The sequence below is a fragment of the Protomyctophum parallelum genome (assembly GCF_964188405.1).
Source record: "Protomyctophum parallelum genome assembly, chromosome: 17".
NCBI lineage: Eukaryota > Metazoa > Chordata > Actinopteri > Myctophiformes > Myctophidae > Protomyctophum > Protomyctophum parallelum.
Window position 1 is genome coordinate 38,584,329 of NC_139719.1, and position 15,185 is coordinate 38,599,513.

Genomic DNA, 15,185 nt, shown 5'->3' on the forward strand with positions numbered 1-15,185 from the left:
ACTGAGGTGACCACCGAACTACAACATGACGTCACTGAGGTGACCACCGAACTACAACATGACGTCACGAGCCGCGGTGAAGAGCAAACCACCGCCCCAGCCATCCTCTCTGTTTTTACTCACCAGCGCTCAACGTTATTTCAGCTCCGGTGGTCACCTGATCTGGACCAAATCCAGACTATGAATGAGCCAAGGGGAGAAAGGGGACGTCTGTATAGAGTGCCCTTTGAGAGCGGTTTTGAAGGAGTCAAGGGATTCACATGTCTTAATGGCTGTTGTTAGGGCGTTCCACATTTTGGTGGCATAGGAGCGAAATTAATTGTAGAAATGCTCTTGACGCATTGCTGCTTTGGCAATAGCAGTACAGTATATGGCCAAAGAAAATTAGGAAACGTGCGTATAGGCTATACAAATTCAATATAAAACAAAGCATATAGAAATAAATGCATTTGTAGTTGGACCAATACATTTAATTAATGTTCATTAAAAAACGGTAACCCAATAGTCTGCAAGGGAACATACACACAGCTTGGAAGTTGGACAAATATTTGAGTTTATGAACAGTAAAATATAACTGAAAATCTGAAAACTATCACCAAATTTTCTTTTTTAGTTTTGGTATACATATGAATGATTCTGTACTATAGTTAGTTTCTCTGAATCATGAGTATGCTGGCTTAAATTACATGAGAGTGTAAATACATGAGAGTGTAATTACCCCCTCTATGATGATTTCCTGTTTCTGGCTATATAGAAGTGTATATTTGTACGTCACTCTCTATGATGAATTGAACAAGGTGGACCCTCTTGTAAACAAGTGTAGGCCTAGCTAATGCTTTATTGGGTCGTCCACTCACAGTTAACAGTTTTTGTACGCTTTAAATGTACTGTAATTCTGCAAACTGTTAATAAATACTTCAATCAATCAATCAATCAATCAATCAAAGTGGTGACAATCAATCACATGTTCTGCCACAGCAGTGTGCAGCCCGGTTATGGCCATTTGAAATGTTATACACTCCTGCTGTAATGTCCCATACTGTGACTATTGTCATGGCAGATCCCTGAATAGCATTGTATAACTATAATTGCACACACCCTTATGTGCATGTGTGCATGTGTGCATGTGTGTGTGTGTGTGTGTGTTTGTGTGTGTGTGTGCGTGCGTGCGTGCGTGCGAGCGAGCGAGCGATAACAGTTCTGGAAGATCAGGCCATTTACAAGAAAAGCCCACCCAGCTCAGCTGAAAGTGAAAGCAAGTTTGCTTAGCCTATATATAGCCTGCAGGCTGCTGGACTGAAGAGACACCTCAGACTCGACTGTCCTGGACTACTGTACGGTCTCTTTCAGGTTGGTGAAATATTATCTTTCTATTCCTGCTTTCATGTGATTACTCTGCAGGTATATCATTCAACTTGTTCATTTAATTTATCTAAAGTTGTTACAGTTGTACAGTGTTTTTTTGTGCCCATTTAAGGCACACCAAAGAGCAAGTCAAAATGTTTTATTTATACTAATGCCAAATAAACGTATGTCTATGTGTAGTTGTGTACATATATATATATACACACAGTATGCATACATCGTTGCTGTCAGGAGGAAACCACCTAACTCCATTGTTGAGGTTTTTTTGCATCAATCAGTGCTATGCCCCTTTTACGTCTCTGTGTTGTTTCGAACATATTGAACCAATGGAAAGTAGTAAAAAACGCATTGGACAAAACCTCTTAACTCCATTGGACCCTCAAACTGTCTGCTGAAGCAGCTAACTCCACCACCTCTCTCCCTCTCATGCAAGTTATTGACAATATATAAAGTCACAGCACCAACTATAAAGAGGCAGTATTGCTTTGTTTTCAAAATATAAGGTTTTCTTAATTTCCTGAAAAAATATATTTTAAAATGTCCTGAAAAATGAACATTTTGGAGTTAGGTGGTTTCTTCCAGACAGCAGAGATATGTAGCCTACTGTATGACTATGTACAGTGTGTGCGCGCACATAGTGTACCAGGAGGTCATTTCACACAGTGTACCAGGAGGTACCAGGAGGTCATTTATTGGAAATGTCATGATCTGCTGAGGCACGGGATTGTACACGCACGCACGCCCACACATGTATTGATTTATTTAATTCAAATCATTTTATCGTTGTGTTTCTTCAACAGGTAAAAGAATACACGCAACATACGGAACACCCCTCACACAATGGGTGAGTTGTCCTTTTTAGATGTTGTGTTTCTTTCTGCCTTTCATAGTGAACAGTAGTCTGATAGGAAATGGGAGAGAGAGAGAGATGTGTGTGTGTGTGTGTGTGTGTGTGTGTGTGTGTGTGTGTGTGTGTGTGTGTGTGTGTGTGTGTGTGTGTGTGTGTGTGTGTGTGTGTGTGTGTGTGTGTGTGTGTGTGTGTGTGTGTGTGTGTGTGAGAGAGAGAGAGAGAGAGAGAGAGAGAGAGAGAGAGAGAGAGAGATAGAGAGACTGTGTGTGTGAGTGATCAGCTAATCTCTGGCAACTGTGCACACACACTCCCTGGATGCCAGGAAGAGGCCTTTTTTGACGGTACACCTACAGATTTTGTCCAAACAGCATGCAAATCGGTACACAGCATCTCTATAGCCACTAAATGAATGTAAAACACTAGTCAAGATGGGTCTGTTTGATTATTCATATTCCATCCTGTTAGGCTAAGATTGACTAAAGTTTGCAGGACTGGCCCGTTGCCACAAATCATGAACACAGTTTCCCATTGTGGTGAAAGTGTGCAGCGTGCACACACATTCCCACTAGGCTGAGGAAGAAATTACACTTGACATTTTTCAGCCTCATGATGGCTCTATTGTCCACAGACCGTGTCCATCTTGCTAGCAAGGTGGTAACTAGGTGCAATTTCCCATTGACAGCCCATACATCCAAACTGAAAGGTCCTATCTGATTGTATTAAACAATGTCAAACTCTGCATCATTGCAGCTTTACGAAAAACTTGAAATATCCTCTTTCTATCTGCAAAGTGTTTGTTTCATATAAATCCACCGTAGACATTTTATGAGCTAATTCTTGTCAAGAAATACCTTGCAGCTGATTATTTGTTAAGTGTCAGAGTTTGGAAGCGCTCGTTATCAGTAAAGCAACATACCTGCTGCCTCCTGCATTATGTGCAAACTTGAAACAGGTGCTACGCACAGTACGCAGGGCCGGCGTTCAGTGACTTTGACGAGCACTGCCAAACTCCAACACTTAGACACAAACACAAACACTTTGCAGATAGAAAGAGGATAATTCAAGCTTTTCGTACAGCTGCAATGTTGGTGAGTTTCACGTTGTTTAATACAATCAGATTTCCTCTTGGATGAATTCTTCATCTTGCTGGCAAGATGGACGCGGTTTGCATAATGTTCAATCACAGGCCGAGTAACGTCTTTACCTATAACTGCACCGATCTGCATACAACTCTGTATGCACACTCCTTAGAGGCCAAGGAAACACGTCTGGCCTGCATTCTTCACATCTGCCTTTTAGAGCGCCACCAGGAGGCCGACTTATATCAAACACCTTTTTTTCCCTTTGTGATCCTGTCATAATATATCCTCTACCTATACAACACACTATCATTTGTGTCAGCAGCTGGATCCGATGTGCGCATTGTGCTGCTGGGTAAGACCGGCGTGGGCAAGAGTTCCTCTGGGAACACCATCCTGGGAAGTGAGGAGTTTGTGGAGGAATCCTCACCTGAATCGGTGACCCGGCAGTGCAGTAGATTTGAAAGCAAAGTGTCGGGAAGAAAGGTGATGGTGGTGGACACGCCTGGGCTCTTCGACACATCGCTGACCATGGAGCAGCTGAAGGAGGAGATCGTGAAGTGTGTGTACTTGACCGTACCCGGTCCACACGTCTTCCTGCTGGTGATCAAGCTGGGAACAAGGTTACAATTTACAATTTAGGCATTTAGCAGACGCTCTTAATCCAGAGCGACTTACAATAAGCAAGAACAAAAGCATGGGAATACATCACAAAAAAGCATTTATCATAAAACATGTGTCGTATACTTTCTTCAAGTACACTAACTAAACTTAGACATATACAAGAACATGGGTTATTGCCTAGAATGATTATTATTGTCCACTGTCCAGATACGACACATGCGTAAGCTAAGAAAGTAACAGTGGAATATCTATATTATGAGACTATACATATAAACTATATATATATACTACTATGCTATACAGGTTCACCGAAGAGGAGCGGATGACCATGAAGTGGATTCAGGATAACTTCTCCAAGCTGGCTTTGAAGTACGCATTGGTTCTGTTCTCCGCTGAAGATGCCATTGACATACCTGTGGAGGATTATATAGAGAAAAGCCCAGCACTCAAACAGCTGATTAGCGAGTGTGAGGGAAGGTACCATGCTTTTGACAACAGAAAGAAAGAGCGGACACAGGTGACCCGTCTGCTAGCCAAGATTGATAGGATGGTAGCGGCCAATGGTGGACAGCATTACACAGATAAGATGTACTTAGAGGCCCAGAGAAAGATTCAGGAGGAGGAAGAGAGAAAGAGAAGGGTGGAAGAGATGAGACTACAGGCGGAGGAAAGGAAAAGGCAGGAGGTACAGGCGAAGAAAGAGGAGGCCATGAGGAAGGAGTGGGAGAGACAAGAGAGACAGAGGCGTGAGGAAGACAGGAGGAGGTTTGAGGTGGAAAGCGCACAGAGGCGTGAGGAGGAGAGAAAGAGGAGAGAGGAGGACAATAGGGAGCACGAGAGGAGAAGAGAGGCGGACAGAGCAAGGTCTGAAGAAAATGAAAGGAAGAGACGCGAAGAGGATAGACAGAGTAGAGTGGAGGAGAGGAGGGAGTGGGAGAGGAGACGAGAGGAAGAAAAGAGAGAGGAGGAGAGGAAACGAGAGGAAGACAGGAAGAGAAATGAGAAACAAGAGAGGGAGAGAAGGGAGGAAGAGAAGAAAAGGCAGGAGGAGGAGAAGGCGAGGGAGACAAGCAACAACCCATTGGCTTTTTTGGGGAAGGTGGTGATGACAGTTCCAGCTTTAGTAGGTGGTGCAGCAGTTGGGCTGGTTAATGCAGTGGTGGATGTTCCTGTGGGCATGGTCAAAAGTGCCGTGGAATACGGAGAGGGTCGTGAAAGGCAAGGTAAAATAGAGGGAATTGATGTTCCAGGAGTTATTGTAGGTGTAGCAGGAGCAGAACTAAAGGGAGGCGTTGTGGAGGTAGCAAAGGCTCCACTAAAAGTCTTCTCTGGTGCGACAGATATGGTTGCTGCTCTTTGGAAGAACTAATCCATCTACCAACCCCAACCACATAGTGGTAATATACATAATAGTATACATACATAATAGTAAATACATAACTAAAGAACAAATAATACAGTATAAGACTATTTAGACTAATGTTTCCATAAGAGCTTTTTCATGTCCACACATTATTTTTGTGCACACTGTTTATCGCCACTAATCAAAGTAATTGTGTGAAAATGCAGTGAAATTGTATTTTATGTGATGACAGGCACCATTGCATATTTGACATGATTTAAAATCATATTGTGTGTTAAACTAATATTTTTTTTAAATATTCTTACGACTGATTTATACTTAACCCATTGTAGGCCTGAGGCCGATTCTAAAAACTGAAAAGTTTTCTGAAAAGATTTATTCAAAAATGTATTTCTATACTGTACTTAGAAACAACAACCGAAAAAGGGGCTCCTGTCTTGAAAGGTATAAAATCCCCAAAAGGGGTTCCTGTCGTTTTTACAGCAAAGGCTCCAAATGGTATAAAATGATGGGACGCTGTCCTGTTCATTTAATACCACCTTGCAGAGTCCTTCATTCACAACATTTTATTTAACTTTAATAACTCTTACTGGCCCAGGCCATAGCGTAACGGTCTGGGCACCGGACTGGTGATCCAGTCGCGGTGTGCCGCGGGTTCGACTCCCGGACCCGACACGGCCTTTACCGCATGTCATCCCCCCATCTCTCTCCCGTTTCCTGTCAGCCTACTTTCTATCCCTTAAAAAATCAATAAAGGCGTAAGCCGCAAAAAAATATCTTAAAAAAAAAAAAAAAAAACTCTTACTGTTCTCATTTTCAGTTATTCCTTTAAAGGCTGTGATTGTTGCTATGATTGTTGTTTATATTTACGTTATTGTGCTCGTTTTATAATTTGAGTTCAGATTAATTAACTTTTCTCATTTCTTATCCTGTGTCTTTTATTTTTTTGCTAAATATATATTTTCCTTTCTGTCTCCCTGTGAGAAATGTTTGTTGACATTCTAATAACCTGACGCGATACTAATTTGCACACTTAAATGATTGCCGTTTGAAGGATTCACGTCATTCCCCTGCTAACGCTTGTATGAACTGTTGGTCATTCCTTTGGCCAAAGTCTGCAGCGATGGCTGCGATGCTGACTTGAGCTGCATGCCTCCATTAAGGAGCTAAAACACGATAATTTCACTCTCTTACAATGTTATAATGGGATAGAAAACAGCAATTGTTTGGTGTGTAGGCTTCATTATTTACAAAGACAGTTTGATTTTGTTGTCACTTTTAAATAAAACAATAAATAAAAGTTCATAGGCTACTGTTCTCCTTTTAGATCCACTAGAATCAGAAATAAAAGTTCATGTGTCTGTTCTCCTTTACTACTGTAGATCCATTAGAATGTATTATAGCGTGGGGTGAGGGAGTTGCAGGCATGAAGGAGAACCGCATGCCACCAAGGACAGTAGGCTACTTAGGTTGCAGTGTACTATATCAGAGGTCATGTTTTCCTAGTCCTACAGTGGGATGCCTATTGTCTTTGGTGGGCCGATGACCCGCCACCAGTGGCGTGCACAGATAGACACTGCCCTTGCCCTTTTGGCAATTTTGCTAAAAAAAAAAAAAAAAAAAAAAAAGGTTTTATTTTTTTTCCTTAATTTGTAGTGTGTGGACCATGCGGTGACATTGATCAAATCTTGATAAAAAAACGCTTCTACTATATTATTTAGGCCCCCACAATCTAAAGCTATGTTTCTATGTCAGTGGTTCTTCGATTAAAAGAAAAATAGCAGACCTACAAGCTCGTAGCGCGCCACTCGGTGGCGCGCTATGAGCTTGTAGATCTGCTATTTTTCAATAGCTAAAGCACCAAAATGGGTTCCTGCCCCAAAATGCGCTGTACAAGGTGCCCTTTTTTTTCACTTGAGCACCTGCCCCTCTAAATGTCTGTGCACGCCACTGCCCGCCACCATTCTTCTGCTAGCTAAGCTGGGTAGTCGGACTCGGTATAGTCAATTGACTATAGAGAGTATATGCACATGCATATCCCGTCCATCATTTCGTCCAAACTTATAAAACATAAAAATCGGGATGTTGTTGGGACCCCACCGACACATCGATAGGCCTACCGTAATTTTATAATGAATTAATTATAATTATTTTTTTATTAATTTTATATCAGGGCATACATTTCCTCCATGGGTACGTACCCCTATATTAAAATTTCGACCTGTCCCTAATTAGCCTGATGATGATGATGAGGGCGTTGCGTTGAAAGGGGGAGGGTCGCAGTCCCTCCCCCTTTCAGAACGACGAGTGGCCCAGGAAATGAAATGCAATGCATTTCTCCCATAGGATTTTCTTTAAGTATTTATTTAAAGACGGTTACGCCGTGGACAAAGCCAACTCGGATCGTGACAAATCATGACAATGAACACAATATTTTGGGCCGATCAAATCATTAGAAAGAAGAAAATAAAGGCAGGAGACAACACTTATTTGTTTTATTTTTCTTCTTATAAATTATTTGATCGGCCCAAAACATTGTGTTCATTGTCATGATTTGTCACGATCCGAGTTGGCTTTGTCCGCGGCGTAACTGTCTTTAAATAAATACTTAAAGAAAATCCTATGGGAGAAATGCATTGCATTTCAAAACCACGCTTTGAAAACAACTTTTTTCTTTTTTTTTTCTTCAAAACTTTTTTTTGTGGACGGACCGCCGGGACGCATGCGCAGACGCAGTGCCATGGTGGTAGTGTGTGTGCATGCATGATGGCTGCTGTGGACAGCACGGTGCTGGTGTCTCTGGTGGAGGACTTTGTCTCCGGACTGCAGGACAGCAAGGCCCGCGACACCGCGACAGGTAACACCGTCACACCCTCCATGTCCTTATTGTCCTCCCCACCGCGGGACAGACATGTCTGTCTCTGTCATGGAGGTCACTGAGCCGGAGAGAGAGAGAGAGAGAGACTATACTGCTGAATGATGCGGTGCTGCTGCGCCGCTGTGTGCACCGGGCGCTACACCGATATTGGTCCTATCGGGATATGTGTCTCCCCAGGAGTTTGAAGTGTGTGTGTGTGTGTGTGTGTGTGTGTGTGTGTGTGTGTGTGTGTGTGTGTGTGTGTGTGTGTGTGTGTGTGTGTGTGTGTGTGTGTGTGTGTGTGTGTGTGTGTGTGTGTGTGTGTGTGTGTGTGTGTGTGTGTGTGTGTGTGTGTGTGTGTGTGTGTGTGTGTGTGTGTGTGTGTGTGTGTGTGTGTGTGTGTGTGTGTGTGTGTGTAATAGAATAGTAGACAGACATCATCAGTGCTGAGTTGCTGGTCATCATAATTCTTTTTTATTGACCTTTGATTGGCCAGCTTTTTACATGTTTAGTGGTTGTCTGTTTGAAGTTAAAGTCACACATCACGGATCTGATTGATTGATTGAAGTATTTATTAACAGTTTGCAGAATTACAGTACATTTCAAGCACAAACTCAATACAAAAACGGTTAACTGTGAGTGGACGGCACCACAAAGCATTGCACTTGTTTACAAGAGGGTGATGCAATATTGCAAATAAAACTGGAATATGTATTTTTTTATTTTAACAGGTCAAATATCACTTAAATAACTATTATTGTTGACATCCCAATCCATAATCCATGGCTCGTATATAGTAGTATAGTTCATAGAAATTGACGAAAGATATTTAGGAGGAGACTGACGTACAGTCAAGATGTCACAGTATTAGATAGGTCACCAATGTCGTTGTAACACTGGCTAACTATAGTTAGCCAAGTTAGCGCGCCATCCTGGGGCTTTGCTGGCTTCCTTTAGTTCTCATGAACAGCGTTCAGTTTATCAGCATCATGTTGTTGTCAACATATCACCTCCATTATACACACTATTACACTGTCTGGTGGATATTGTCTGTCATGATTATAATGGATGGTACTGTATAGAAATAATAGAGATGCTATAATAGATAAGATGACCATGTCAAATGAATGCAGTCATTTACTCATTGACTGTACATTACTTATTGTCTTACACTGACTGTCTGTACACCACCGTTGTTTCTGACTCATCCATGTTCCATACATGTTGCACAAGAGAAAATACGTTCACATAATGGCCTACACACTTTATGTAATATGTATTTATTATTTGATATTAAGATATTTATTTTTTTGATTATTTTTATTTTTCAATCTTCTTATTGTATATTTAAGGTATTTGACAGAAACTTTATTTGACATAAATCCAAATACTAGTACAGCTATTCAGACTCATATAACACACAGTCCTGAGGACTTGTTTCCATTGCGGTCCTATATCCTATGTATTCAATTTATAGACATGTAAAGACATAACAATAATATAGACGTCATTATCAGCAATAAAACCCAGCAGTGTTTCTCTATTTCTCTCCTTTTTTGTTCAAATGGCCTACATGTATATAGGGCTGACGTGTGTAATGCATTTAAATAATAATCAAAATCTAGTCTACAAAATAACTAGTACCTTAAAGTTTTCAAGTTAATGTAATCAGTATTGGAGATATAGATCTGTCCTGAGAGATGGCGTTCATTGAACTCTGTGTCGTGAACTTGTGACACCACACATGCAGCCATATAATATGCTCCTTGCACAATATTTCTGTTGTTGTCATCCCAGTGGTCATGTTTGGAAAGGTTTCACTGGGGTACATACGTTGGTTTGACATACCAACAGTCATTAGTCAGACAAACCTGCACTGCGGGTTACAAATCAACCGTGCTGCGGGTTAAAAATCACCCGTGGCTCCCGACATCCATCCTCCATCCATCTTCAACCGCTTATCCGTAGTCGGGTCGCGGGGGCAACAGCTCCACCAGAGAGCTCCAGACTTCCCTCTCCCGAGCAACATCAGTGACCTCCTCCTGGGGGACTCCGAGACGCTCCAAGGCCAGAGAGTCGATGTATTTCCTCCAACTGCGTCTTGGTCTGCCCCGGGGTCTCCTCCCAGTGGGACATGCGTCGAGGACCTCCCTAGGGAGGCGCCCGAGTGGCATCTTAACCAGATGCCCGAACCACCTCACCGACATGCGTGGCAGATTAAAACCAGAGTAATCTAGTAAGAGAGTGGCGACATGCTTTGATCTCGCCGCAAAGCGTGCGCCTTTGGGCTATAGTTCCAAACATTGGAACTATATCCCATTGAGATAGAATGAGCACTTCCGCATTCCATTGATACAATGGGAGTCAACGCTAGTGTCGCCACTCTGACTTTTACTAGATTAGCCCCCAGTAAAGGCTATCCAACATTGAAGCTGCCACTTCCTACTGGCGAAAAGTGGAACTGCAGCACGTTAATGGAGGTGGACTTCGTTCAGTGACGTCATGTGCTTAACCCATTCTGACCTGAGATCAGATTCATACGAGGTTTCCGCCGGACACACACTGGTCTGATGAACCCATTCTGACCTGAGATCAGATACTAAAAATGTCAGTCGCTCTTCGATTTTTCAAAAATAGCAGACCTACAAGCTCGTATCGCGCCACTCGGTGGCGCGATATGAGCTTGTAGATCTGCTATTTTTAAATAGCTAAAGCACGACATGATGCTAACACCAAAATGGGTGCCCGGTCAGAATGGGTTAATGCGCGTCAGAGGTCCGGGCTTAACTTCCGCTCACTCGAGCCATCGATCTATTAATTGCACTTCCGGCTGTCTTCCGGCTGCGGGGGGGAGGGGCTAACGCTCCGGATCGGTCTCTATCCTTTTAGTACTCTATGGTTAAAACTAATCTGTGCTGCGGGTTAAAAATCACCCGTGGCTTCCTGTTACGTTAGTGTTTGGGGAGAGTGTCTGACTAAACAAACATGTTTAACTTCTGAGAGAGTAAATATGATATTCCTTTGCAGGAGTCAAAGATGGACAGTTTACAATCCTACAGGTGGTGGAAGCCTTGGGGTAATGTATTGATATTATATAATAACACTAACACAACAACAACAACAAAATATGTCATTGGGTAATAGAAAATTAGTGATAGTAATTCTAGTAAGCAATTCTGTTTTGATAATAAGCGCTTTGAGCACTTGGAAAAGCACTATAAAAATGCAATTAATTAGTTGTGGTGTGGACTCTGCCTTCCACATTAGTATAATAATGTCCAACAACTGTAACTATAAATATATGTATAGTTATTGTTGTATACAACAATAACTTTAAAATCAGAATAATGTTTCTTGCCACTGTCTTGTCAGGTTACTGCATTACACAAAATATGAAGATAAGCAGCTTGGAAAATAAGTAGCTAAAAACTCCATACAATCATGTGCAATTAACAATGTGTAGGCCTAAAAATGTCTTCTACATCCTGACAGTTTTCTGAAAAAGCTATGTTTCTATGTCAGTGGTTCTTCGATTTTTCAGAAATAGCAGACCTACAAGCTTGTAGTGCGCCACTCAGTGGCACGCTATGAGCTTGTAGATCTGCTATTTTCAATAGATAAAGCATAACATAATCCTAACACGAAAAAGGGGTCCCCGTGTTAAACTCCTAGAATTAAATGTAAACAACGGGTATTTCCCATTCATTCATATAGGAAGAGGAAGTAATCAATCCATACATTGTGGTCTTTGTTCCATAAGTGGATGTATTAGTTATGACATCCAGAGGAATAAACCTCTTTTCGTCTGGTCCCAGATGGGAAAGTTTGGCTGCAGCATGACTAGCTAGTTTGCTAGAGATCACAGAACACATCCTCGTAACGGAGAATGAAAAGGACCGCATTCTATAAACGGAATCCTTTTGATGCAAAGCAAACCTCTGTGTTCTGAAGTGTGCTGCTGTCTCTCCTCCTCTCCTCCCTGTGTGCAGACTGAGTCTAACCAGCTCCCAGGTGACCACACGGGGCAGAGGAGTGCAGATGCTGTCCGAAGTCGTACAGGAGTGCTGTCGACAATTCTCCGTCAAAGAAGGTATAAATGGGTTCACTGTGCGTGTGTTTTCCAGTATCTGTATCACGGTGACTTTATAATGCATGATCTATATCATTTATATCATGTCAAATAAAGACAGTCAATGATTGACCGACACGTTGTCATAACTTCGTTGACGGGTGCGACGGGTTGCTTTTGAAAGGCTGGCCTCTTCTAGAGACATATATTTAGACGATGAGGTCAATGATGCAAACCCCCTGCATTGCCGCTGTGTCACGTCATGTTGTTTTGTTTTGTTGTGTTATTTTATTTTATTTTCAGTTTTTTTTGGTTTCCAGGTGGTTTGTTGCTTGGCCTACATGTTAAAGGTAAATTCAGTGATTTCACTCAAAAAACCTTAGGTTTAGTTTTTGGCTGTGGGACCCAGCCTTTCGTCCAATCAGGATAGAGAGTCAAAAACGAAACCTAAGGTTTTTTGACCCCCAGGGGTTAACTGGGGACAGGGAGGAACTCCTTATATGGCCAGCACACTCTATAGTAGAGAGGATTATCACAACAAAACAAAAAAATAAGTGATATTTGAATTAAGTGAAATCACTGAATATACCTTTAACCACATTCAATGCCGGTGTCTCTATTTCAGCATGTCATTATAGCCCCAAAATGTCAGACATTATCAGCAATGGGGGGGGACCATTTAAAACAGAACTTGCATGCTGTAGTTTGCTACTAACAGAAATTTGCATGCACAAGGGCTGCCAAAGTAGGCTCTCTTTTGTTGTTTTCTTGTTTTTTTCGCCCCCCTCTCTCGACTGGGCAAAGCTCTAAACTGACTGGGCCGCGTGGCCCAATGGACCCCACGCCGGTTATCTCATCATGGTCTCCTTCTGCTCTCCACAGTGGAAGTGCTCCTGGCGTTCTATGAGAACCGACTGAAGGACCACCATGTCATCACTCCTCATGTGTTACTGGGCCTGAAGGCGTTGGTGAGTGAAGGTCCTCCCTGTCGAGTCTGTACCGCGTGTCTACAGTGCCATAATCGTTTCCCTGTCGAAAGATGTCCATACATAAAAAGAAAACAAATAGCAGATCTATAAGCTTACAACACGCTGTTTCCGCTATCTTCTTTTTTTTTAACCCATTCTGACCTGAGATCAGATTCATACGAGTTTTCCACTGGACACACATTGGTCTGATTGACCCATTCTGACCTGAGATCAGATTCTAAAAACTGTCAGTCGTTCTTCGATTTTTCAAAATAGCAGACCTACAAGCTCGTAGCGCGCCACTCGGTGGCGCGATATGAGCTTGTAGATCTGCTATTTTTAAATAGCTAAAGCACGACATGATGCTGACACCAAAATGGGTTCCTGTTCAGAATGGGTTAAAGTATAACATTTATAAAAACTACATTTATTTCTTGGTATATTTCAGTTATCTGCACTGTGCACTTTTTTGTTATTGCGAAGCCGAAAAAGCAAAACGTAAATGTAATTTAGGCTGTCGCCTCACAGCTAGAAGGTCCTGGGTTCGATTCCCCGCTGGGGACACTGTGGGCGCTGTGCCCATTCTCGAGGCGGGGTTGGCGAAAGGGCCTTTCTTTTTCTTTTTTTTTAATTATTTTTATTGATTTTCAAGAAGAGACAGAAAAAAAACTTACAGTACACATAACAACACCACAAACGTGCAAAAAAAAGAAAAAACTAAAAAAACAACAACATTGCGTTTCAAATTTGTTACATACATTTTTCTAGGCTTTTACTATTGTCTCTCATTCCCCGGGCCTATACTCTTAAATATTGTCCATTTATACCATTTGTCCTCCATGTAGCCTCAGACGGTGTGTCAGTTTCTCCATAAAATGTATCTCCTGAATCAAGTCCTCCCATTGCCCCTGTGTTGGAGTTTCCATCTGTCCCCATTTTCTTGTGACGGCTTTCTTTCCTGCTTTCTTTCCTGCCAAATATCTATCCTCTACTCGAATCTTACCCCCCATCAAGTTTCCTAAATACAAAACATCACACTTCATAGGCACCTCATATCCCAATATCTTTTGTATCTGCGAAAGGGCCTTTCTGTGTGGAGCCGGGGCGCCTGATGGAGGGGAAAGGTACTAGTCGGAATAACGTGTTCCTTTCAACCGGGGAAACTCTCCCCCCTGTCAGGTGAAAAGACTCCTCATGCATAGAAGGAGGCATGAGGTCAGTCCGCTGCCCTCCCCAGGTTGGCAGAGGAAGTGTAGCGGACCCAGGATTACATTAGATAATTGACACTGGGTGAAAAAAATAGCTTGATTTCACTTTTTTTTTGAGAGGACTGTAACTTGAAAACTAGCACCCGTACATGCCTATAAACTGAGTTGCTTCTTAGTGGGACCACTTTGTGCCACGTGAGAAGTCCTGGGGCGGTTTGGGACGACAGGGCCAAAAAGTCATTTTCTCAGTCAAATAGCTTGATTTCACTTTTTTTTTGAGAGGACTGTAACTTGAAAACTAGCACCCGTACATGCCTATAAACTGAGTTGCTTCTTAGTGGGACCACTTTGTGCCACGTGAGAAGTCCTGGGGCGGTTTGGGACGACAGGGCCAAAAAGTCATTTTCTCAGTCAAATAGCTTGATTTCACTTTTTTTTTGAGAGGACTGTAACTTGAAAACTAGCATCCGTACATGCCTATAAACTGAGTTGCTTCTTAGTGGGACCACTTTGTGCCACGTGAGAAGTCCTGGGGCGGTTTGGGACGACAGGGCCAAAAAGTCATTTTCTCAGTCAAATAGCTTGATTTCACTTTTTTTTTGAGAGGACTGTAACTTGAAAACTAGCACCCGTACATGCCTATAAACTGAGTTGCTTCTTAGTGGGACCACTTTGTGCCACGTGAGAAGTCCTGGGGCGGTTTGGGACGACAGGGCCAAAAAGTCATTTTCTCAGTCAAATAGCTTGATTTCACTTTTTTTTTTAGAGGACTGTAACTTGAAAACTAGCATCCGTACATGCC

At 42.3% G+C, this 15,185-nt stretch overlaps 2 protein-coding genes across 2 annotated transcripts in view; both read left to right on the forward strand.

The window, feature by feature from the left end:
• Positions 1 to 1,254: 1,254 nt before the first annotated feature.
• On the forward strand, positions 1,255 to 5,589 carry LOC310874044 (uncharacterized protein). Its single transcript, XM_083786712.1, has 4 exons — positions 1,255 to 1,350; positions 2,166 to 2,209; positions 3,620 to 3,917; positions 4,222 to 5,589. Exons 2-4 carry the CDS (start codon positions 2,206 to 2,208, stop codon positions 5,285 to 5,287), a joined length of 1,368 nt encoding a protein of 455 aa, XP_083642838.1. The 5' UTR covers positions 1,255 to 1,350; positions 2,166 to 2,205; the 3' UTR covers positions 5,288 to 5,589.
• A 2,437-nt stretch (positions 5,590 to 8,026) lies between these two features.
• The window catches only part of mms19 (MMS19 homolog, cytosolic iron-sulfur assembly component), a 45,127-nt gene continuing 37,968 nt past the window's right edge, over positions 8,027 to 15,185 (forward strand). Inside the window, exons 1-4 of the mRNA XM_083787609.1 lie at positions 8,027 to 8,138; positions 11,166 to 11,214; positions 12,128 to 12,228; positions 13,090 to 13,175. Coding sequence (XP_083643735.1) covers positions 8,045 to 8,138; positions 11,166 to 11,214; positions 12,128 to 12,228; positions 13,090 to 13,175 — 330 coding nt within the window. The 5' untranslated portion in view covers positions 8,027 to 8,044. The remainder of the gene's footprint in view (positions 8,139 to 11,165; positions 11,215 to 12,127; positions 12,229 to 13,089; positions 13,176 to 15,185) is intronic.